The 24,640-nt window shown below is 56.5% G+C and overlaps 1 protein-coding gene across 2 annotated transcripts in view; it reads right to left on the bottom strand.

The window, feature by feature from the left end:
* The window catches only part of CLDN19 (claudin 19), a 55,108-nt gene extending 40,737 nt beyond the window's left edge, over positions 1-14,371 (bottom strand). The window contains exons 1-4 of one of the 2 annotated variants that reach the window (XM_075906194.2): positions 14,006-14,340; positions 9,560-9,724; positions 5,137-5,221; positions 4,208-4,354 (exon numbers count right to left, since the gene is read on the bottom strand). In XM_075906194.2, the coding sequence (XP_075762309.2) occupies positions 4,208-4,354; positions 5,137-5,221; positions 9,560-9,724; positions 14,006-14,228 (620 nt within the window). In that variant the 5' untranslated portion in view covers positions 14,229-14,340. Of the gene's footprint in view, positions 1-4,207; positions 4,355-5,136; positions 5,222-9,559; positions 9,725-14,005 lie in introns of both variants that reach the window. The other variant, XM_089773058.1, reaches the window with a different exon arrangement.
* Positions 14,372-24,640: the final 10,269 nt, after the last annotated feature.

A 24,640-nucleotide genomic window follows, 5' to 3' on the forward strand; every position in this document is an offset into this window, starting at 1 on the left:
AATAGCAAATAGGGCAGAAAGATCATCCTGCTATGTTCCCTTCTGATCTTCAGTGCACTCAGGTCTCCCTAAAACACCTGAGAGTTTGGCAACATTTAGCTTGAAAAATGAATTTGGATTTGGCATAGATGTAAAAAAAAAAATCTCTCCTGTGGACTAAAAACTGGCTGCAACCCAGAGACAATAAGAATTTCATGCTACTTCTAAAAGCTCGGAAGACTGATGTTATAACAGTCACTTGAAACCTCCTTGCAGGAGGAATAACAGGTAGTTCGAATTAGGGCTTTAATTCGAACTATCGGGTCTCTGCTGCGTGTAGCCGTGGGCAGTTTGTCCGGACTAGTGAAATTTCAAAATGGCGACCGGACAGGAAGATATAAATGAAGCCCAGAATATTTAAATCCCAGGCTTCATTTGCAACTTCGAATGCCTACGTTAGCCTCCCTAGTTCGAACTAGGGGGCTCGTGTAGACATACCCTCACAGATTACATGCGAGATAGTGTCCATTCACTGTGTGTGCTCTCTTTTGAAAAAGCAGGTCTCTTTTTCAATGCGTTTTGGCAGTGTGGACGCTCTCTGTCGGAAGACGTTTTTTCAGAAGATCTCTCCTGAAAAAAGTTTCTTCCGAAAGAAGCCTGCAGTCTGGACACAGCCTGAGTGATTCACAAGTGATGCAGAGAGCGTTCCTGCAGTCTAACGGCGGTGGGGCTCTACATGCAATTGTGCTGAGTGATCACGGCCCCCGGAGGGGGCTGCTGCTTGTCACTAGCAAAGCAGTGAGAGAAACAGCCCCGGCTGGGGGTGAAAGGGGCAGAGTGGCCCCACAGTCCCAGCTGCACCCTGGGATCCTGTCAAAAGCATCACTTTCAAAATGCAAAGTAGGCATGGGGGGCGGGAGGGAAATAAATCAAAACATTCCATGGGAGCCGATTGGCTCCCCTAGCACAGGGAGGTGCTGGCCATAGGCCAGATGTTTAAAGGTATTTAGACACATCAAGATCCATGTAGGCACCTTGGTAAATCCTACTAGTCACCCGACCCCCATTGCTTTCAATGGCATTATCTCAAGAGCACGTTCTACCCGAGCGATTCCAGATTCCAGAACGGGGCCCTACATCCGGACCTCACAAGCTGTTTGGTGTCTATTTAATGGAGCAACTTTTGCATTTCTCAGGTGAGCTGGCCTCACAGACCTTGTGTTACTTTTCCAGAGTATTAGATGCACTTTTTAAAAAGAAATATTGTTCTGCTGTTTCTGTGGGGAGGAGGGATCAGTAGAGAACTGACACTTGCATGTGACCATTTTGAAAGCTATCGATAGATTTCTAACTAGGCAGAAAAGTGTAACACTCAGTTTGCTGAAGGCTGGCAGAAAGGTATGTGTGTTTCCAAGGGCTGCGAATGTTACTGTGTTAACTATTGTATGCATTAACACCGCTGACCATCATTGAAAAAGTCAGTGGTGTAATCTAACCCTAAGCATTTATCTACTTTAGGACATTTTCAATATTATTCTGTTGTTAGACATATACAACAGCTAATATAGGGGAGTGTCACATATGCGGAGACTTTAGTACATAGTAGTATAAGAGGCTACATGTATATCTAGGGGGTTAGAAAAGATAGGCTATGATACAGTAGTTGCTTAATAGTACTTGACATGGTTAACACCTGTATGAATGTACATGTATAAGGGGGCAGAGTTAAGGTTAAGGTTAAGTGCACAGGCACTTCCTCACTTAAGTGCTCAATTGTGCAAACTTAGTGACATTCTCCTAATGCGGGTCCAACTCCAGGACTTTAACATTGCAACTACCAAAACACCCGTAAGAAACTTGTGCTTATCCTATACCCTTGAGCTGTTTGCCCTCGGAATACTGACATTCTTCTCTACAACTAGGGATGTAATAGTATAGTCGATTAACCAAAGCTTATAAGTTGATGCGACAGGCTACACACATTTCCTCCCCACCACCTTTGCCGGTACACTTGTTTGCAGGTTTGCCAGCAGCCCGGCTCAGTTCTGGCTCACACTGGGTCCAGAACCTGCTCCCGCTGCGGCTCTGCATTTCAAGTGTATTAGGAGCCAGGCAGGCAGGCAGCCCAGCTCACTTCCAGCTCATGCCGGATCCAGGAGCTCAGACCCGCCTTAGACAGGGGCTGCTGCCACCCCATGCTGCTGCCTTTTTATCAGAGGCAGCAGCACAGGGTGACAGGCAGCCAGTCCACGAGGGGAGCTCTGGTCTGAAACCCTGCACTGCTGCCTCTGATACAGCAGCTGCTGGCCCCGCCCCTGAGGACTATAGAATAGTCAACTAAGCAATAAGAATTCACGAGGTCACTCGACTATTCAATTAACGGATATTTAACATCCTTGTCTACAACCACCAGAATCCAGTTGGCTTGACCAAGAGCTGCCAGCTGCTGAGAACACCTGCTCTATATTCTTTCTGATGCTCCTTCTGTAGCCTGGATGTGCCCAGATGTCCTGCCTGAAGATCTACCGGGACCACTGGGGCTTTGGCAGGAGGGGAAGGGACCTGCTCCGCTGAGTTCCTCACCTGTGCTAGGGCAGAGCCCCTGCTGTGCTATCAGACCTCAGGTGCTCCCCTAGTCAGATGCCTTTTCCATTTGCGGCTCCAAAGCCAGTTACCAAAGTGCAAAGGAGACTCTCCAGCCACTTTGCTTTGCCAGCTCCTAAGCTCGGTCACGTGGCTCTGCTCACCTCGTGCCTCCTGAGCTAGCTATGCCAGGCCCTGGGTTTCTGGAACAGCATGAAATTCCCTGGTTGGCTTGGAACAGGCACTGGATCAAAAGCGTTAGAGCCAGATTTGAGAAGTGATCCAGTGTTCTCCTGTGGAGGGACAGGACCCTCCATTGTTCCGGGGGAGCTGGTGAGTATAAACCCCCTTTGAAAGTCTGACTCGGCGCTCAGCGGGTTCCACCCTCCCTGGGATACGTACGGAGCAAAAAAAGGGGGAGGAAGGATTGTACCAATTCAAAACCCCATTTTTGAGTGCTCAGAACTCAGCCAAATCAAACCCTTTTCTCTTCCTCCCCAGGCCGGCTACTCCTCTCTCTGGGCTGACCCCGGCCAAACTTCAGCTGCCCCTCCACAGGCCGCTCAGCTCTGAGACTCGAAAAAATAAGTTTTGCCGGGATTTTTCCTAAGTGCTCAGATGGCACCAAACGCTGCCGAATTTCAGTCTGAGAGACAGAAGCTTCAGAAATGTCCTCTAGCTGCCTGTGAACAGGGTGTGTAAAGGTGCAACCTTTGCATTGTGGACACTGCTGTGAATGCCGCTATGTAAATCGGTGGCAAACTCTCCAGAAATGCTGCCGTCAGGTCCAGCCGGGCCATCCCGAGGAGGGAGGAAAGAAGGAAAAAGGCCAGAGAAGAGCAACAAAACCTTCAGAGGCCTGGAAGGCCTAGGAGGTAAAAGAGGTGACCTGGTAAAAGTATCTTGAGTGATGACTGGCCCAAGAACCTCAGCCAGACCCTCCCGTTTGGCCTCTCTGACCCACAAGGGGCAGGGGAGACCCAGGGAAGTTAAAATACAATAAAATGTAAACGAAGCAGAGAGACTCAATGTTACACAACACGAAACCAACCTGTGGGACTCAACGCCCCAAGATACCAAGGAGCAGGAGAACGAGTTACGGTTTTTGAACACGTAGCTAGGTAACAGCTGCATTTGTATATAGGAGGAATCAACCCGTATCTGGCAGGAATGAGGAAAACCCATTCCCAGTGGGTTCTGGCCATTCTGGGACTTGCCTCTGTCACACACAGGGTGCTGGCCTGGCTGGGCCCCAGTCTGGCCAGTCCTGTGTTCTCACTGGTGGGCTGGCCGGCATGGCTGAGGCCAAGCAAAGCTGGCATGAGGATACACCTGGCCGTGAGACCAGCACAGACTGAACTAGAAGGAGAAGAACCTGGCAGTGGCTGACGCAAGAGCTATGTGGAGAAACACATTTTAGATGCTTGTGCCGCGAGTGTAGCTGCCCTCAGGCTATCTGAGACACCCCTGAGACGTGTGTGTTTTACAGGAGTCAGAGTTTCATGGGAAGGGCCCTCCCCCAAGGCTGCAGGGGCAGCACTGGCAAAGGACCCAGTGTCTCTCGGGAACACCCCGGTCTCTAGCAGGTGCTGGAGCAGGAAGGGAAGCGTTGGGCGGCGGGTGGGAGGCCAGGGCTCAGACGTACTCCCTAGCTGTCGAAGGCTGCGACTGCCTGTAGTACTGCTGTCCTTGCCTCTCCTCGGCGGGGCAAGAGCAGCACAGGAAGGACCCTCCCAACATCATCAGGCTGGCAGACGCCCAGCCGACAAACAGGGCGGAACCAAATTCATACCTAGAGCAAGAGAGAAAAGAGCTGGTGGAGACGCGGGAGCACGTGGAGGGGCCATTCACCGACACATCACCCGGGGCCCACGTAGGCACAGATGTGGCACATGGCCCCTGCCTCTCGGGAGACTCGCATTCACCCCCTCAGGCTGCTGGAGTAGTGGGCGTTCTGGAGGAAGCCAGGCCAGATGGGTCCCAGAGCCAGCGTGCGGCCGGACCGCAGGGTGGACAGCTCTCCAGAATGGCTGGGGCTGGGGGAGGAGGCCGGGCTTATTCACCATCTTCATACATGGCAAATGCCAAGCACTTCTGAGGGGGCGGTGACCCACCTGGGCCCCGCTGTCTGGCTCCCCAGATGGGACGGGCCCTGTGCTGATGGCACAGGAAAAAGGACTTGGGAAGCAGGCTGGCCAAGGGAGAACTGGGGCATTGACACCGGCAGGGGGTTGCTGCCAGCTAGTTTGACAAAGTGATGGAGTCTCCTGGAGGACGTATGGGGGCCTACGGGCCCTGCTGTGGCATGAACACAGGGGCAGGCGCCCAGAGGAGCGAGAAGGGTCATGTGAGCCATGGCGGGAGCAGACAGGGCCGTGCAGGGGGTAGGACTGTGCATACCACTTCTTTACTTGTGTCTCAGGAGGCCCAGGGGCAGTGGGGCTGAGGCAAAGGGGCACCGGGCTCTGAGAACCATGCCCAGGGCTGAGCACTTTTGTCACAATGCCACCAATGAGCTACAACCCCAGGAAAACAGCTTCCCCCCGAACTGCCGATTTATGGAGAAGATCTTACCGGGCATTGACTGGAGTGCTGGGGTTGAAGAACTCGTAGGTCACCTGCGTGGCATACCATGAAACAGCTGTTAAGGTGCACAGACCTGGGGACACACAACCAGAGCCCAGGAATCAGCCCCCGGAGGCCTTTCCAGGCGTTCTCCCACTGTCAGCATTACAGTTTAACACACTCATTGGCTTTGAAAAGCTCTCTGAGCCCTTTAATAGTCTGTTCTTATCCTCTCTAACTAATAAGTTCCATTGGTAACAGCAAATTGGACTCTTGGGCTATGGACAAACATGACCCAAAATAACAACAGGGGTTTCAACAGCCTTTGGGATTTCGGTGCAAGTTGGGATGCAGACCCACCATCCCACACGTAATACGCGGCAGGAAGGGACTTTCCAATAAAGGGCTAAAACTGTCCCCATGCTACTTAAAAACAAGGAGGAAGCTTCTAAGAGGCAGCTGGCCAGGCAGGAGCAACAGGTAGTTAATGTGACCTGGCTAAAACATGCTTTCAGTTTACATACATGAATAAGAACGGCCCTACAGGGACAGACCAAAGGCCAGTCTAGCCCAGGGTATGTCTACACTACCCCGCTAGTTCGAACTAGCGGGGGTAATGTAGTCATCCGCAGTTGCAAATGAAGCCCGGGATTTGAATTTCCCGGGCTTCATTTGCATGAAGCCGGCCGGCGCCATTTTTAAATGCCGGCTAGTTCGAACCCCGTGCCGCGCGGCTACACGCGGCACGGAGTAGCTAGTTCGGATTAGGCTTCTAATCCGAACTAGCTGTACTCCTCGTGGAACGTGGAAGCCTAATCCGAACTAGCTACTCCGTGCCGCGTGTAGCCGCGCGGCACGGGGTTTGAACTAGCCGGCATTTAAAAATGGCGCCGGCCGGCTTCATGCAAATGAAGCCCGGGAAATTCAAATCCCGGGCTTCATTTGCAACTGCGGATGACTACATTACCCCCGCTAGTTCGAACTAGCGGGGTAGTGTAGACATACCCCCAGCGTCCTGTCTTCAGACAGCGGCCAATGCCAGGTGCCCCAGAAGGAATGAACAGAACAGGGAATCATCCAACGATCCCTCCCCTGTCACCCATTCACAGCTTGGCTACGTCTAGACTGGCATGATTTTCTGGAAATGCTTTTAACAGAAAAGTTTTCCATTAAAAGCATTTTTGGAAAAGAGCATTTAGATTGGCACGGAGTTTGCAGTATAACGATGCGCTTTTGCGGAAAAACGTCCATGCCAATGTAGACGCGCTTTTCCGCAAAAAAGCCCCGATCGCCATTTTCGTGATCGGAGCTTTTTTGCAGAAAACAAATCTGAGCTGTCTACACTGGCCCTTTTGTGCAAAAGTTTTGCGCAAAAGGGACTTTTGCCTGAACGGGAGCAGCATCGTATTTCTGCAAAAACACTGACAATCTTACATGAGATCGTCAGTGCTTTTGGGGAAATTCAAGCGGCCAGTGTAGACAGCTGGCAAGTTTTTCTGGAAAAGCGGCTGATTTTCCGGAAACACTGGCCAGTCTAGACACAGCCCTTCTGACAGAGGCTAGGGACACGATCCTGCCCAGCCTGGCTGATAGCCATTGATGGTGCTGTCCATCATAAAGGTAGCTAAGTTCTTTTTGAACTCAAGTCAGAGGAGATACTCGGTGTGGAACTGGGACCCCAGTTTAGGCCCCATTTTCAAGAGACAAGATCCCTTTGAAGCAGGAATAAATATAAGGTGCAAAACAGTCAAATTAGTTCTCTTTCCTGCTGCGAAACGGCTATAAACAAAGAGGATCCCAGACCAGAAGAAGTGATTTGTCTCCGGAGTTCTTAAGGGTAGCTATTTAACCATGGAAGACCAGGGAAGTTTTCCCAGACTGGATTCAAAGCCCAGGGGTCGGAGCACAGATCTGGACTCTGAAGGCACAGCAAAGGAGTCAGTCAGAGAACCTTTGCTGACATTGTTAATGAGGACTCATCGGTAAGTAGGGATGTTCTAGTCTAGTGACATCCCACCGGGACCTGTTCTTGGCCCAAGGCTATTCACTGTCTTTAATCTGGAAATAAGACAGGGTTGGAGATGACACAGAGACTGGTGGACTGGTAAATAATGACTAGGATGGTCATTGAGACGGGCCAGTCTGATCGCTTGTTACCTGGGTGCAATTAAACAACATCACTGAATTTAGCCAAAGACAAAAAGCGCACAGTCGGAAACAGACTGTAGGGCACACTTTATGGCTGGGGGGTTGTGTCCTGGCAAGCCGTGGTGCTAAGTGGGTGCCGCGGGGAACTGGTGCTAACAGGATCCTTGGCTATATAAACAAGGGAACACAAAGTAGGCGTTGCAGGAGTGACCATAGGATAGGGCCGGGCGAGATCATGAATGACACTGTCTTGTGCGGGTACTCAGCTGTGGTGAATGGGCCTACCCGTGTCCCCTAATTGTGAGGTAACTGTAAGAAGCACGTGTAGGTGCCTCAGATGTCACCAGGAGCTGTAATGTTGCTGGGAAAGTTATTGTCACTAACAGATGTTATAAACAGCTGCAGGAAAATGAGACAGAGGATGGATGAGTCCAAACCACAAAGGCCTCCGGATATTACCCAAGCATTGCGCTGGTCTCATGCCTGGTAGACAAGAAAATCTGGGTCTGAAAACTGAAGAACCAAGATCCATGAGTCAGACACAAGCCCTAATCAGTGGGCAAAATAACGAGGGGCTGGGCTACTCCGCCCACCACTCCCATTTCATGCCCTTAAGAGACTGGGAGGAGGGAACACACGGAGCCTTGGGGAAGCCAAATGGCTCCGCTGGAAACAAGTGCCACTTATCTGAACGCCCCTCAGCGTACACTTTCCCACATCCCCATAGTTAAAAGGGGAGGCCCCCTTTAGAACCACTAGCTGGGCTGGAGAAGTGGAGATCATAGAATCCCAGGGCTGGCAGAGACCTCAGGAGTCACCGAGTCCAGCCCCCTGCCCAAAGCAGGACCAACCCAACTCAATCATCCCAGCCAGGGCTTGGTCAAACACTTCTAGGGATGGAGATTCTACCTCCTCCCTAGGGAATCCAGTCCAGGGCTTCCCCACCCACCTAGGGAAATCATTTCTCCTACTATCCAACCTAGACCTCTCCCACTGCAACTGGAGACCACTGCTCCTTGTTCTGCTATCTGCCACCACTGAGAACAGCCTCTCTCCAGCCTCTTTGGAACCTCCCTTCAGGTAGCTGAAGGCTGCTATCAAATCCCCCCTCACTCTGCTCTTCTGCAGACTAAATAAGTCCAAATCCCTCAGCCTCTCCTCGTCGGTCATGTGCTCCAGCCGCCTAATCATTTTGATTGGCCTCTGCTGGACCCTCTCCAGTGTGTCCACATCTTTTCTGTAATTGGACGCAACACTCCAGCTGTGGACTCACCAGTGCCAAATAAAGGGGAATAATCATTTCCCTGATCTGCTGGAAATGTTCCTCCTAATGGACCCCAGTATGCTGTCAGCCTTCTTGGCTACAAGAGCACACTGGTGACTCATACCCAGCTTCTCATCCTCTGTAATCAACAGGTCCTTTTCTTCTGTACTGCTACGTAACCAGTCGGGCCCCAGCCTGTAACAATGCTTGGGATTCTTCCATCCTAAGTGCAGGACTTGTTGAACCACATCCGATTGTTTTGGCCCAATCCTCCAATTTGTCTAGGTCACTCTGGACCCAATCCCTGCCGTCCAGCGTATCTGCCTCTCCCCCTAGCTCAGTGTCATCCGCAAACTTGCTGAGGGTGCAATCCAGCCCCAGGTCATTAATAAAGATGTGGAACAAAAGCAGCCCCAGAACGGACTCTTGGGTCACTCTGCTTGATACCGACCGCCAACCTGACATCGAGCCGTTGCTCACTACCTGTTGGGCCCGACGGTCTAGCCAGCTTTCTATCCACCTGACAGTCCATGTATCCAACCCAGACTTCCTTCACTTGCTGGCAAGAATCCTGCGGGAAACCGTATCAAAAGCCTTGCTAAAGTCAAGGTATATCACATCCACCGCCTTCCCCATGTCCACAGAGTCACTTAACTCATCATAGAAGCTAGTCAGGTTAGTCAGGAATGACTTGCCCTTGGTGAATCCACGAGGACTGTTCCTGATCACCTTCCCCTCTTCCAAGTGCTTCAAAATGGATTCCTTGAGGGTCCCCTCCATGATCCTCACAGAGGCTGAGATGAGTCTAGTTTATTAAGTCCCTGGAGGAAATCACACGCTCTCTCTCCTGAGAGACATATGACACACTGGGTTTGAGGCTACTTGCCCATTCAGAAGCTGTGGCGAAGTCATCAGAGCCGCTGCCCCATGTTTGTGCTCCCCCACATCACGCAGACCAGTTCAGACGATCCTCGGATGGTGGAAGTTTGTGGGTACAGGGAGCCCCAGACTTTGACTTACCTGCGAGGATGAAGAAGATGCCGCCAGCCACAGCAATCCGGCTCTTGACAACAGGGTTCTCGTCCGCCACTTTCGTACATTTCATCCCCACCACGCTGACAACGACCCCCACAAAGCCCATGAGGGTGGAAACCACCATGAGTGCCCGGGAGGTCTGGAGATGAACTGAAAAGCAAATGAAGTGCAAGTCACTGGTGCTGTAGAGCAGAGGAGCAGAGCCAGACACGAGAAGGGGCGTTACTGGGGAGTAACAGCGCCCCGATTCTCTGCGCTGGTGAGTGCACCTATTCGTGTCCCTAAGTCGTGGGTGCCAAGCAGCCATTCCCCACGGTCACCTTGTCTGGTGGGGTCTCCCAGGCTTAGTGCTCCCTGGCTCTTCACTGAGGAGCCGTTCTGCACCAGTGGTCACATCGTGACCCGTCCAGGAGTGGTTCTCCCTCAAACAGGTCACTTCCCAACCTCCGGGACCCTCCTTCTTGCCAGCCACCCCCCCATCTAGTGTCCACAACCCAACCCCCGCTCGTCAAGCTCCCAACCCAAGGTGGAGGCTTCGGAGGCTGGCGGGGCGGGGGAGGGGGAATTTAGCCTCCAGCTCCAGTTCTCCCACCTCGCCAAGGCACCATGACCAGCACAGCCCCCAGGGTGCCATGTATCCCACGTGCCATGGGCTGGCTTGTTTCCCCTGACTCACTGATCAAATTCCCCTTGGCTGATTTCTCTCACAACAGGTGTCTTTGGTGCAACCTCCCTTGCTTACGTTTTGGCTCTGCCCTACCTTTCCACCTCTGTCTCTGAAGGGTTTTCAGGGGGATGTTTCCATTCTATTTATAATATTTACGTATCTTGGGCGGCCCTCTTGGAGTCCTCAGGTCGGGGGAGAAACAACTTTCCAAATGGATTATCCCTTTTGTTTTCCCCGTTCTGTCTCTCATGCTGCCTGTTCATTTCACTGGCCTGTGATATTGGGGAAGGGGGGGGGCGGAGTCAGTGTCAGCAGCAACCTCCGTCCATCCTGGGGTGGGAGATCTGAGAGTCTGGAGTGTGAAGTGGCTACTAGAACCTTGCAGCGATCCAACACACACTCTGGCGTGGGACTGTCAGCCGCTGTAACCTGAGTTACGGAGCTACCCACCGAGTGGCTTTGAAAACCCTCAGTGTGGGCAGCAGGAAGTCTTCGGCGGCAGACATCTGAGACTAAAAAAGCCACTGAACTTGCCCAGTGTGGCCACCCCCCTGCCATCTTCCAGCCTTGTTCCCCAGGGCTGTAGGGTGTGTGGAGTCAAGAGCCGCCCAGCTGTCTGGGAGCAGAAAAGACACCAGCTGTGGGAGCACTGAAATTGTGGCCCCAGAGCACTGGGCTTGGATTTGATCCATACACACAGTCTCACACGAGCCCAATGCTCAGTGCTTTAGACCAGAGGTGGGCAAATACTGGCCTATGGGCTGAATCCAGTCTGCCAGGGTGAGCTCCTGGTGGGCCCCACGACCATATTTACCTGCACAGACATGGGCCATCACAGCTCCCATTGGCTGTGGATCATTGTTCCCAGCCAATGGGAGCTGCAGGAAAGGATATCCTGGTCCACACTGCTTCCTGCTGCTCCTATTGGCCAGGAATGGCGATCTGCAGCCAATGGGAACTGCAGTCTCCGGTACCTGTGTCCACGCAGGTAAATGTAACTGTGGCAGCCTGCTGGGGGCTAGCTCTGGCAAACTGCCGCCATATTATTACCACCCCTGCTTTAGACTCTGTTGTTTTAGCCCCTGGAGCCTGGGATAGATTTTAAAACCTGTCTGAGTGAAAGGGACAGAAGAGGACAAAAGGTCACCCTGAGTCATCCCTTACGCAGGCCATGTAAAACAGGTGACAAAAATAAGCGCAATTTGGCCAGGAAGGAGCTGCATGCACTGAGTTAGTTAAGGCTAAAATACGAGGGTGAAAATGCCGCCAAGTACTTTATATCCACTTGTGACCCCAGAAAAGATGGACAAGAACCGTCTTAAGACAAAAAGAAACGTGGTCTGGGGTGTGGGAACGGTCTTAACTGGACAAGTTGGCAGGAAAAAGTTGCCGACGCCATTTCCAGGCATTTTGTGAGAGAAACACAGTGACCTTGTCAGGGGACAACATCGCCGCCTGTAGGCTCGGGGAAGACTCCTGTGGACATCCAGGTGTGACGTAGTGGGGGTACTTGCTGGGCTGTGGTGACCTCTGCTGTCTGGAGCAAGACCCAGCAGGGAAAACCTCATTATGCAAAGGTGACGCCAAACCTGTTGAACCAGACACCCCCCATGGAGAGGAACAAAGGAAGGGGGAATGCTGCCCTGGCTGGGGGGCAGGGCTGGAAGAGTGTTGGTTAGTTGCTGTCTGGGAGCATGGAGGAGACAGCCTAGGGAAAGGGGCTGGAGTTTAGGGGCCCAGTCTCCCCCATCTCAAGGGGGCCTGAGGCATCCTAGCCCAGCTCTGTGACCAGATTCCATCTGTGCTGTGCTGTATCCTGGAGAGGCAATAAACTTCCTCTATTCCACCGGCTGGTGCAGTCTGTTTGTGCCATTTCGGGGAGCAGGAGACGGGGGACCCCCAACGCGCCGTCACACCAGGTCACCCTAGCGCTAGCAAGAACAGCAGGCCGGCTGAGCGAGCTCCCTACGCAGGAACGCCTCCCGCCTGCCACTCATTGGCCTTTTGACAGGTGAAGAGGGGAAAGGAGCAAGTAGACGCCCTTTATGCCATGCAAGCAAAAGAACGCAGCCCGGTGCTGCTCACACAGAACCGTGAGCCTCCGGCAGGAGCTGAAATTTGGACGCTGTGTTGGACTCCTCACCGAACACACACGTAACGTGGGGCCCTGAGGTCCTGGTCACTGTTGCACTGAGCCTAAAAATTCTTCGTCTGGGACTAAGGATTTATTACACCAGCCTATTGAACGCCATCGTGTGCCAGTGGCAAACAAGGCATGTGGCCTCCTATCCCCACAGCTCGAAAACCAGGGTGGAAAATCCCTCAGCAGGGCAAAAGTGAGAGATCAGGGAAAGCTCCGTGAGCGGGGAAAAGCCCAGCCCTTCGTGTGCTTTGAGTCCCACTTCATGGCGTGATGCTCCTGCTCAGTTGCACAATGAGCTCTTCCCAGCAGGAATGGGAGCCACACGCTCAGCTCAGACACCTGCCTTCCCTCGGGTTCCAGCCGGCTGAGCATTAACGGGGCTCCCCAAAGCAGAACGCCCCTTCCCGTCCTCAGGGCCTGTTTTCACTCATTTACCTTCTGCTCCCACATTGTAACAGGCCTGGGATGCTGCCTCTCACCCAGCCGTGCTACAGGCAAAGGACGGAGGTCCCAGGAGCGGGATGTGAGCTCCCTGGGCGTGTAGACTCCTCTCCAGCAAACTGGCTCATCTCATTTCCCACTTGGCTTCAAATCCCCAGCAGCAGCAGGCAGCGTTTGCTGGGTATTTTTAAGCCAGGCTTGTGGTAGGAACCAGGGCACCTAACTCAAAGGTGTTAAGGCACCTAACTCCCACCAGAGGACCAGGTGCCTAAATACGTCTGGGGAGCCGAGCCTCAGTTTCCCTTCTGAACAGCCCTGCCCGCCCCCCCCCCCCGCCGATGTGAGGATAAAGGCATGAGTAGTGCGGCGCCGGGACACTGCGGGCACTGGGCGATCAACCTGCCTGCGCCTCTCACACCTGGCGAGCGAGCGCCCGTCGGCAGCGCGGTGCGAGAGGCAGGGGATGCGGGAACCCACCGCCCCTCGCTCCCTTGGCGTCCGGGAATCGGATGGAGCCAGCCGCGTCCCGGAGCGCACGGCTGCTCCCCGCCCCCCCCCCCGCCCGAAATGGGCCCTTGGGTCCCCCCCGGCCGGACGCCTTGGGGGCCGGACACAGAGCCTGGGTTGCACCTGCCCGGAGCGCCCCTCGCCCCGCATCTCCTGCGCCCCCATCCCCGCGGTTCGCGCCTCCCGCTCCGCGTATCTCCCGCGGTCCCCCGGCTCCCGCGCTTCCCGTTCCCCGTATCCCCCGGCGCCCCTCGCCCCGCATCCCCCGTGCGCGGCATCCCGGCAACTCCCAGGTCCCATATGCCCCGAGGTTTTCCGGCTCTCGCGCCTGCTGCTCCACGCATCTCCCGTTCCCCGTATCCCCCCCGGCGCCCCGCGTCCCGCATCCCCTGCGCCCCCATCCCCGCGGTTCCCGGCTTCCGGACCTCCCGCGTCCCGCATCCCCTGCGCCCTCATCTCCGCGGCCCCCGTGCGCGGCATCCTCGCAACTCCCAGCTCCCAACCCCGCCCGGTTCTCCCGCTCCACTTATCTCCCGCGCCTCGCATCCCCCGGCGCCTCTCGCACCGCATTCCCCACGACCCGCAGCCCCGGTGCCCCTCGGCTCCCGCTCCTCTCGCCCCCGAGTCCTCTGCGCCCCGCAGCCCCCCGGCTCCCCGCGCGGGCGGGACGCACCGTCCAGCGAGAGCAGCGAGTCGTGCATCTTGCACTGCACCTGGCCGGTGCTCTGCGCGGCGCAGCTCATCCACAGCCCCTCGTACAGCCCCACGGCCGTGATGATCGCGTCCCCCGCGTACGAGCTCTGCCTCCACTGCGGCAGCGCCGCGCTGCACAGGGCGCCGACCCAGCCGCCCAGCGCCAGGAAATAGCCCAGCAGCTGCAGGCCCGCGCTGGCCATGGCGGGCGGCTCCGCTCCCTGCCCGCGCTGCGCCGAGCCCGAGCAAGCGACCGCCCCGATCCCACCCGACGGGGCGGGCAGCCGCGCGCGGTGCCAGGGGCGGCCCCCGCAGGGCAGGAGCCGCCCCGAACCGGCCGCCGGGCGCAGAGAGGCGGGGCTCGCGCCTGGGGGCGGCAGGGGGCTGGGCCCGGGGTGGGGCCCGCTCAGAGGGGGGGCGGTGGGGTCCTGGGCTGGAAAGTAGCCAGAGCCCCTCGGGGGCCAGGACGCCTGGGCAGAGACCCTGTGCCCACAGAGGCGCCTCTCTCGCCCCTTTTCCGGCCCCTGAAAGCCCGACCCCCTCCCATGCTGCGCCCGAGGCAGGTGGTGGGACCCGATCCGAGGGCAGAAGCGGCCGCAGCGGGGCTAGGGACGGGGCGGCGGGCAGGGGCGTGCCGGCCGCCGGGTCAGCCTGGGGCTGGGTACAAGCTGCGTTGGACCTGCGCCTGAGACTGAGCAGCCAGGACTGCAAACCGCTAAGAGCTGGCGGCCGGACGGGCCCACACAGCCCAGCTGCTGCAGCGATGTTTTAAGGAGCCCCTTAAAATGTTGCCACGTCAGCACTTTGACGTCGCTGACCCTTCCCCCGACGGCAGCACCACCAGGCCCTACCTGCAGTGCAGCCCACGGGGGGGAGGGGGAGAGCCCCAGACCCGCCCCTTCCAGGGACCCAGAGCCACGCCCCACCTTGCCAAGGACTCTGGGGTACCAGTAAGTCCTGGCAATTATTTTCCCCCATCTAAGGACCTGTCTGCAGAAATCTGGGAGGAAGAGAGGCAGGAGACCACGCTGGCTGCTGGCAGAACTCTGCATCCAGCCCCAGCATCATGAGAGAGCCAGGAGAAGGGACGTCGGCCACCTGCAGTCCAGCAGCAGCACCCAGGATCCAGAAGCTCTACCTGCCCAACCTATCCCTGCCCTACAACATATCTACCCCTCCCCCTAGCTTGGTGTCACCTGCAAACTTGCTGAGGGTTCAATCTTGACTAGGGGTGCGAAGGGTGCCTAACAGGAAGAAGCAGCAACGGGGGGAAGAGGAGGGTACTTCAAAGCTTGAGGCCTGAGGCCAGACCCTGGGCTCCACATGGCGCTGCCGCTTTGAAACACTGTGTGCAGCCGGGGGCCAGCAGGGGTGTCCCCAGGCTGCACACGGTGTTTCAAAGTGTTAGCGCTACGTGGAGCCCAGGATCAGCTGGTGAGTCCCCTGGTGACCATGGGCTCTGTACAGCGCTGGTGCTTTGAAACACCGCGAGAAGCCCAGTGTCAGCCTCCATGTGGCGTTTCAAAGCGGCAGCGCCCTGTGGAGCCCAGGATCAGCTGGAGTCCCCAGCTGATCCCGGGCTCCATGCAGCCCTTTTGCCTTTCTGTTGCTACACTCACCCTATAAAATGCATCGACTATTCGATTAGTTAATCCATTGATATTTAACATCCGTAATCGCGTGTTTGCATTTATTTGTGTGGCGTCGGTCCTTGAGACTCAGGGCTTGGAACGAAACCTCAGCTGGACTCTGGGGGCATGTCGCCTGGCGGAGCTGCCCACATAGCTCAGCACTGAACCCTGCTAATGCAGGTGAGTTCTTAGTGTCCCAATGAGGAAAGTGCCCAGCAGAGCAGACGCTCCCCCTTGCTTCCCGGCTTCCCTCCGCCTGCCCCAGGCTTCACAGGGGACAGAGCAAAGGGCCTAGATTACAATGGTGTCAAAAGTGAGGGTGTGGGAGGGGAGCTGGAGCCAGCAATACAGCCTACTGGCAATTCTGGACTGACTCCCCTAGTGGTGACAGTCAGTGGCCACCTCGCCTAGCGGAGGGATGCAACGGCTGCGTTGTCCAATGGTGGGAGTTGGTGGCCAGGGCTGGGGCGGCCCGTCCATATAGGTGAACTAGGGGTCGCCTAGGGCGCCACGTTAAACGGGGCACCAAATGGTGGTGCAATATTGTTGAGGAGTTTGGGGGGGGGCGCCGATTGCAGGGTTCGCCTGGGGCGCCAGTTACTGGCAGCTAGTCTAGGGCCGCCCCTGGGCCAGGGTCAGGGGAACACAGGCCCTCCCTGCACCACCACATTCCAACCCAGGCCAAAAGAAACAATCATTCAATTGTGCCCCACGCCTGCTCCCTGGGCCACATCCTGCCCCAGCTCCAGATCCTCCGCTGCTCCCACCAGACTCTCTCGGGATCCCCTTGGAGAGCTCGCAAGCTACTTCCCAGAGGTCTCCCCTCAGCCTTGCTTCCCGCCTTCCCCCATGGCTGAAGGTCACTTGACTGCAGGGCCTGCTCCCTGCCTGGGGAACTTCTGCAGCTTCTCTTCAGGAGGCTGCAAGTCCCTCCTGCTTTGCCTGCACAGACCGAGCTGAGCCCTTCCCTTCTCCGCTCTGCCTCTGCCGGAGCCACTCCTTAACCCTCGCCTTGCCAGGGCCTACCCCTCCCAAATAGAGCCGGGGTGCAGAGTCCCTGGGACAAAGCTGTCCAGGTCCTGCTGTTCTGTGTCAGAGACACTCTGAAAGGGCTGGGGATAAGTGCAGAGCAGCTGGGTCTGAATCCTTCATTCACACTCCCGTAGACCAGGAAGAACTCCTTGGAAGTCAATGGAGTCACATCAGGGCAGGAGAGATCAGAATCCAGGCCCATATTGCGGACGCTCTGCGCACTCACCGCGCCAGCAGAAGCCGCAGGGAATTGCAGCAGCTCAAGATGAAATCGGGGCCCCGTGTTTCTGTTTCACAAGCGGCCTGGTGTCACTGAGGCCTCTCGGGAATTTGCAAGGGCTGAACCCTCTTTGCGCCGACTGCAGGAATTTGTTTCCCTTGGACGCGCAGAGAGAGCCAATGAGATGCATGTTAATGAGTTTAACCTTTGCCTCGCGTTTGCATGTGTCCAAGAGCTGCTTTGTGCTGAGGCCGGCTCTGTGGGCGAAAGTGGCATTCGGGATGGAATCCGGGCGCACCGCATTTGTAAACAAAACTCTCCTTGACGCAAGACGGGTTTGATCGTTTTGTTCTTAGGCAGAGCCCCGGGAAGTTGCCTGGAAAATCCAAGTGCTCCTTCCCTGTAATGCTGCCGGGCACCTGCGCGGCTACATTGGGGTAACCCGGCCCACCCTCACGCCGACATGCTGGAAGGGGACAGAACCAAATCCCCTCAGAAACTGTCCAGTAACTTGTAGGCATGGGCAGTGGGTGAAGGTAGGGCTGGGGGAGGCTGTCCTACAGCCCGGTCCCTCCCCGCCACTTCTGCTCAGGCCACCCCCCCCATCACGGAGAGGTGGGGCGGTGCTAGGCCCGCGCCTCCCCGCCCGGACCACTCTTGTCCCTCAGAGCGGGGGTGCACTGTGATAGTCACAATCGCTTCTGCTCCCCTGTGCTCCGGGAGTCAGGAGGCGTCACCCCCAGAGCAGGGGGAGAGCAGGTGCGCGGGGTCAGCAACACTCCGCCCAGTGCGCCTATTGTGGGGATGGAGCCTGGATGGGGCCAGGCTGGTGGTTTGGGAAGGCAGAATCCTAGAATCCCAGAGCTGGCAGAGACCTCAGGAGTCATCGAGTCCAGCCCCCTGCCCAAAGCAGGACCAACCCAACTCAATCAGCCCAGCCAGGGCTTGGTCAAGCCGGGACTTAAACACCTCTAGGGATGGAGATTCCACCCCCTCCCTAGGGAACCCATCCCGGGGCTTCCCCCTCCCCCCCGCTTAGGGAAATAGTTTTTCTTAATATCCAACCTAGACCTCCCCCACTGCAACTTGAGACCATTGTTCCTCAGTCTGCCTTCTGCCCCCACTGAGAACAGCCTCTCCCCATTCTCTTTGGACCCCCCTTCAGGAAGTTGAAGGCTGCTCTCAAATCCCCCCTCACTCTGCTCTTCTGCAGACTGAACAGACCCAAATCCCTCAGCCTCTCCTCATAGGTCATGTGCTCCAGCCCCCGAATCATTTTCATTGCCCTGCACTGGCCTTCCTCCAATTTGTTCTCATCCTTTTTGTAACGAGAACATTATTGGGCCCAAAACTGTACACAGCACTCCAGCTGTGGACTCACCAGAGCCAAATAAAGAGGAACAATCACTTCCCTAGATCTGCCGGCAAAGCTCCTCCTAATGCCCCTAATCTGCCATTAGCCTTCTTGGCTACAAAGGACTCATATCTAGCATCTCGCCCACTGTAACCCCATGTCCATTTTTGCTGAACTGATACTTAGCCAATCAGTCCCCAGCCAGTAACAATACTTGGGATTCTCCCGTCCCAAGGGCAGGATTTTGCACTTGTCCTTGTTGAACCTCATCTGATTTCTTTTGGCCCAATCCTACAATTTGTCTAGGTCACTCTGGACTCTATCCCTGCCCTCCAATGTATCTACCTCTCCCCATAGCTTAGTATCAATCGCAAACTTGCTGAGGATGCAACCCATCCCCTCATCCAGGTCATAAAGAAGTTGAACAAAACTGGCCTTAGAACCGACCCCTGGGGCACTCCATTTGAAACCGACCGGCAGCCAGACATTGAGCCGTTGCTCACTACCCATTGGGCCCGACAGCCTAGCCAACTTTCTATCCACCTGACAGTCCATGTATCCAATCCATACTCCCTTAAGTTACTGGCAAGAATCCTGTAGGAGACCGTATCAAAAGCCTTGCTAATGTCAAGGTCTAGCGCATCCACCGCCTTCCCCATGTCCCCAGAGCCAGTTACCTTGTCACAGAAGCTAGTCAGAAGGCAGAGCCTTCCCCCACTAGGATACCGGCCACCTCGGCTTGTAGGGGGAAAGGAAACATGAGTCAGGCCAGGTCTGGGCTGTGGCTGCTCAAGGTCAGTCTGAGAAAAATCTCCTGCAGAGTTTCTGCCCTCTTAGAGGTTGTGTTGAAAATGAATCCCAGGACAGGGCAATGCAGGGCGAGCAGCAGGGCCGTTTCCTCCTGCGGCTCAATAACCACAGCTCCCGGGGGAAGTATTTTTCCTTCCTGCAAAAATGTGGTAAAAAATGGTCAAGTTTTCATTGTCACCTGCATTCACTGTCGTCTGCAATAGGGGCTGGGTTTGCAGCAACTCCTTTGGGCTGCTGGGACCAGGACGGGATTCTGGACAAACCCCCACAACTCTGTGTCTGAAATGGACCTTTCCCTGGTTTCCTGTCCTTTGACCAAAGTACCCCCAACCCCCGCTAAGTTTGTTTAAACAAAAGTTTAACCCCCTCCCCCAACTGTTCCCTAGGTCTGTTCATAGCAAGAATAAAAAGAAACTACACAAAATTTCCCATACAGAATAAAGACAAAGAGGGACGGATGGTTCATTAGTTTGAGCACTGGCCTGCTAAACCCAGGGTTGTGAGCTCAGTCCTTGAGGGGGCCATTTAGGGATCTGGGGCAGATCTGTCAGGGATGGTGCTTGGCCCTGCTGTGAGGGCAGGGGACTGGTCTCAAGGGCCCTTCCAGGTCTATGAGCTAGATCGAGATCCCTGCAATTCTTGGGGCTCAGGCTCAGAGGGCTATTTAGCAGTTGGGTTTTCTCCCCCTTTCTACACTGCCTGTGGCCTTTTCCAGCTGCTTTGGTGCCTGCATTATGGTAGAAAGGCAAAGAAATACAAAAATCTCCATGCCAGGGAGCCCTCCGCACTCAGCCTAGCCCTTCCTTAATCCCATCCCTTCACTCCGACGTATTCCTTTGTGGGTGGGGGCTGCCATGGCTTTGCACAGTGGTCATGGGGCTTCCGTAAAGCAAATCACTCATGAACAGCTCCTCTCCACCAGCTGGCTTCGAACCCGTTCCACTCTGCCGGCTGTCCGCATGCCCCAGCTGGTGCTCAGGTAGCTGACACGTCTTTCGATCTTTTCATCTTCCTGCCAGTCCCCTGACGCTGGTGTGACGTAGTGGGGGGAACTTGCTAACTCACTGGCCACTGTCTGTAGCACCACCGAGCAAGACAGGTGATGAGTCATTATGCAAAGAGGCCCTCTCAACCGGTCCAACCAGCTAACCCCCATGGAGAGGAACAAAGGAAGGTGGATGCTGCCCTGGCTGGGGGCAGGGCTGGAGGAGAGGGAGTTAGTTTCTGTCTGGGAGCATGGAGGAAGCAGCCTCAGCAACAGGCTGGGGGGTTTAGAAGCCGAGACCCCCCCCATATCAAGGGGGGCTGAGGCATCCTAGGCCTGCCCTGTATGACATCTGTGCTGTGCTGTATGCTGGAGAAGCAATAAACCACCTCTATTCTACTGGCTGGTGGAGTCTGTTCGTGCCATTTCGGGGGTGCAGGAGGCGGGGGACCCCCAACGTGTTGTCACAGCTGGTGATTCCTTCTCTTTCTGGCATCGTGCTAAGCTCTGAACCCGGCACTCCAGCAGCGGCACCGCCTTTCGAATAGCACAGAGCCAGACACCGCTGCACTGCCCTCCTGCCCCTCCCCTTTCCGCACCCCCTCTCCCCCACTGCTTACTCTCTAGCACTCCCACTTTCGTTGGGCTGGCGCAGTGGGGCCGGGGCTGACGGCGTTTGGGTGCAGAAGGGGGTTCCAGGCTGGGGGTTGGGGTGGGGCAGAGGGGCAGCGTGTGGGCTCCGGGAGGAAGTTTGGGGGAGGGAGAGGACTCCACGTAGGCCAGGGGGTTGGGGTGCAGGCACCTGACGGCATTGAATGTGGTTCCCAGCAAGTGGCTCCAGGTCCCCGGCACCTGGGTGGGCTCGGAGGTTCAACGTGTTGCCTTTGGGCCTGTAGGCACCGCCCCACAATGGCAGTTCTCAGCCAATGGGAATGGAGAGCCAGTACTGGGGGCGGGAGCTGCATGGAGGAGGCCTGCCTCAGTCGCACGCCCCCCAGCGCTGCCAGCCAGACTTTAACGGCCCGCTCCGCGGTGCCGACTGGCGCCGACAGGCTCCCTTTCCAGCGGCCCAGTGCAGGCAGCCTCTGTTCCCGGGGCTGCCGCACCAGAGGGAGCATTTGGGGCCCAACTGCGCATTGGCCTGGTCCTCGGCTGTCCAGTCTCCGTGTCGGAATCCCGCGTCCGTCTCTCCCGCCTGCGAGGAGCCGTGCTCCGGGGTGTCCTGGGATTTCAGACAGCCAGGGAGGGGCACGGGCTCCCAACCCAACGGGGGCTCAGGGCAGAGCCGCTTCTCCTGCAGGGGGCCAGGGAAGGCCTGGCAGGCAGAGGGCAAGCCCTGCAGCTGCTGAATGCTGGTCAGAGGCAGCAGGCCCGACTGGCCAGTGCACCCCTGGAGAGCAGCGTTTGCGCCCGTGGGCTGGCAAACGGGGGGCTGTGATCTTACACCGACGCCTGACAACTCCTCTGGGCCTGACCTTTTTGGACCCTCCCCCCAGATTTCCCCGGAAGTGGCGGTTTCCAGACGCTCCCTATCCTTGCTGGGGGGGGGGGCGGGGGGGTGATCTGGGGCAGTTGATTTCAGTTTCCCCGTTTCATGATTGGCCTCTCTCCTCTCTGCATTGCCGGGGTTTGCGCAGCCCCAAGTGACAGAGAGCCCGGTGCCGCCAGGCCTGAGCCTGATGCCTTCCAGTTGCAACACCCTTTCTCCTTTCCGAGTCTCGGCCTGCAGGGAGCCGTGCGGGAGCTGCACCTCCTGCCATCACAGGCCTTGCCCAGGCCTCCCCACTCCACAAAGCTGCAGCTAATCCCTGCCGTGGTCTCTGCTCTCTCCAGCTGCCAGCGTATGCTCGGCTGCTCCGCCCAGCTGACAGGGCTCCTGCCGTGCAGCTGGCAGGGCTGAATTCCAGGCTGGTGGTGGAGATCAGAGACTCGGGCGCAGGCGGTAATACCGAGGCAGGAGGTGTCGGGGCGAGTTACTGTCACGCTGGCTGCCAGGCAGAAACCGGCTGCTCATTACAGATTTCCTGCTGAGTTCCTGAGTCGACCCAGCAGCGCTGCTGGGAAGGGGCGGGTCCAGGAGGGGGCATGGAGTGCAAACTGGCCCCCGGGAAGAGGGAGACTCCAGCCCCTGGACACAGCTGGAGGAAGTGGATGGAAGAGGGATGTGCTGTGAGTGCTGCGGCCAATGTCACTAGTTCAGGTACCGGAGAGGTGGGCTCTGGCTGGTGCCTGCAGTTCTGCCCCGCTCCTCCTTGGCCATGGGTGGGTGCTGTTGGGAGGATGTCTCTGTGACGGCGCGTTGGGGGTCCCCCGTCTCCTGCACCCCGAAATGGCACAAACAGACTGCACCAGCCAGTGGAATAGAGGAAGTTTATTGCCTCTCCAGGATACAGCGCAGCACAGATGGAATCTGGTCACAGAGCTGGGCTAGGCTGCCTCAGGCCCCCTTGAGATGCGGGAGACTGGGCCCCTAAACTCCAGCCCCTTTTCCTAGGCTGTCTCCTCCATGCTCCCAGACAGCAACTAACCCACACTCTTCCAGCCCTGCCCCCCAGCCAGGGCAGCATCCACCTTCCTTTGTTCCTCTCCATGGGGGGTGTCTGGCCATACTCGTTTGCATAGTGACTCAACCTGTTTTGCTGGGTCGTGGTACCCACGGCGGCCAGTGGGGGTTACCCCAGAGCCAGCAGCATAGAAACCAGCCAGGTACCCCCACTACGTCACAGTCTCATGGACCCCCAACCTGGTCACATTCATATCAGACTCGGCCAAACCCCACCCCACTCTCGTGTGCCTTTGCTGCCTGGTTTCCTTTGCCACCCGGTCCCCGAGGGCGGGGAGTCGCGGAGTAAGAGCCCTCAGGGCCTGGTAACTGGTTAAAAGTCAGGAACCAAAGGGTAGGAAGAAACGGTCGGTTCTCAGAGTGGAGAGAGGTAAGTCGAGGTGTGCCAGGACCAGTCCTATTCAATGTATTGAGAAATGATCTGGAGAAAGGGGTAAACGGGGAGGTATGAAAACTGCTCATGATAGTTACGGCCTAGCCAGACCGGGAAAAGCTTCAAAAGAATCTCACAAACCTGAGTGACCGGGCAACAACATGGCCGATGCAATTCAATGTAGAGAAATGTGAGGTAGTGCCCATGGGAAAACATCGTCCCAAGGATCCATCTACCGCCACGGGGGCCGAAATGGTCTGTGACCTCTCGGAGGGGGATGTTGGAGTCCCTGCGGACAGTTCTCTGAAAACACCCACTCAATGTGTGGGGCAGGCAAAAGGGCCAGCAGACTGCTGGGACTCATCGAGAAAGGGACAGGGAATGAGACAGGAAATGCCTCTGTGGACATGCACAGGGCGCCCGCATTTTGACTCCTGTGGGCAGATGCGCTCACCCCGTCTCTAGAAAGAGCGAGTGGGAGTGGAAAAGCTCCAGCGAAGGGCGACACACATGAGATGGGGTTTGGAACAGCTCAGACCCACGGGAAAAGCTCATGACTGAAGGCCTAATTCATTATCAGCTGTTGTGTCCGCTGAGCCAGCAGCCGTGGGGCAGGAGTTAACGTTCCCTTGTAAGGACAAGGCCCTTTTCTGGAGGCATCTTGGAAGGCCTGAGGCCCAAAGCCTTTATCTGCAGCCAGATTAAAAGAGCAGCAGCCATTAGCTGAAGAGCGGGACGTTGCAAATTCACATTCCATTTCCATTGCGTTCAAATGGTGTCACACCAGACTGTGCGGAGACCCGGCCCTCATGGCCCCCACTGCCAGCAGATCGAGAAGCAGAGCTCAGGGTCGGTGACAGCAGCTTGTCTGAGGAGACACGGCTTCGCAATCGCTGGGCTGGAAACCCCCGTCCTCCATTCTGTCACCATGGTTCCCACTTTTCCCCGTTTGTCTGGAGGGTCTGGCTGGTTTGTAATGGGGTTTCTCTGCTGTATAATTACGTTGCTTGGTGGAAATCAGTTCAGGAAAGGGGGTAGGGTTGGTTAGATCGGGGCAGGGAACCTAAGGCTGGATGCAGTTACACGTGAGTCCCCGGAGGGGTGAAGGGGGTGCCTGTCTTAAGAGGGTAACCCCTGAGCCCTGGGAACAGGTAAGGGTAGGTGCCCCTAGAGTGTGAGTGACAGATGTTTGTGTGGGTACCCCCCAGGCTCTGCGTGGTGCGGGCAGCGGGGCGGCGGGGGTTGGCCCCCCAGAGCGCAGGCCTTGTGTTAATACCGAAAGGAAACACGGCCGGTGAAGCAGCAGCTCATTCGTCGATTCAAGTGGACACATGCAATGGCCGTTCAAAACTACTAACTAACCCCCCCGCCCCACCCCCGCCCCGTTCCTTTGTTACGTCAGTCTGGGCCTTGCACCACCTGCACAACCGCCCGGGGCACAGACGGGCTGGGGAGGGGGGCACCTGCCCTGGTGCTTCCCCAGCATTTACAGAACTGGGATAAACCAGCATGGAGACCTTGGGACGCGGAGGAGGCCCCACCCAGGCCTTCCACTGAGGCACCCGGGAGCCATTTCCACTGGCTGCTTCTTCAGCAGCTGGAGCAGGCCAGGGTCTCGTGCCAGGACTGTAGGTCCAGGCCACGCGG

Source organism: Pelodiscus sinensis, chromosome 24 (assembly GCF_052426305.1).
Source record: "Pelodiscus sinensis isolate ZL-2025 chromosome 24, ASM5242630v1, whole genome shotgun sequence".
NCBI classification, from domain to species: domain Eukaryota; kingdom Metazoa; phylum Chordata; order Testudines; family Trionychidae; genus Pelodiscus; species Pelodiscus sinensis.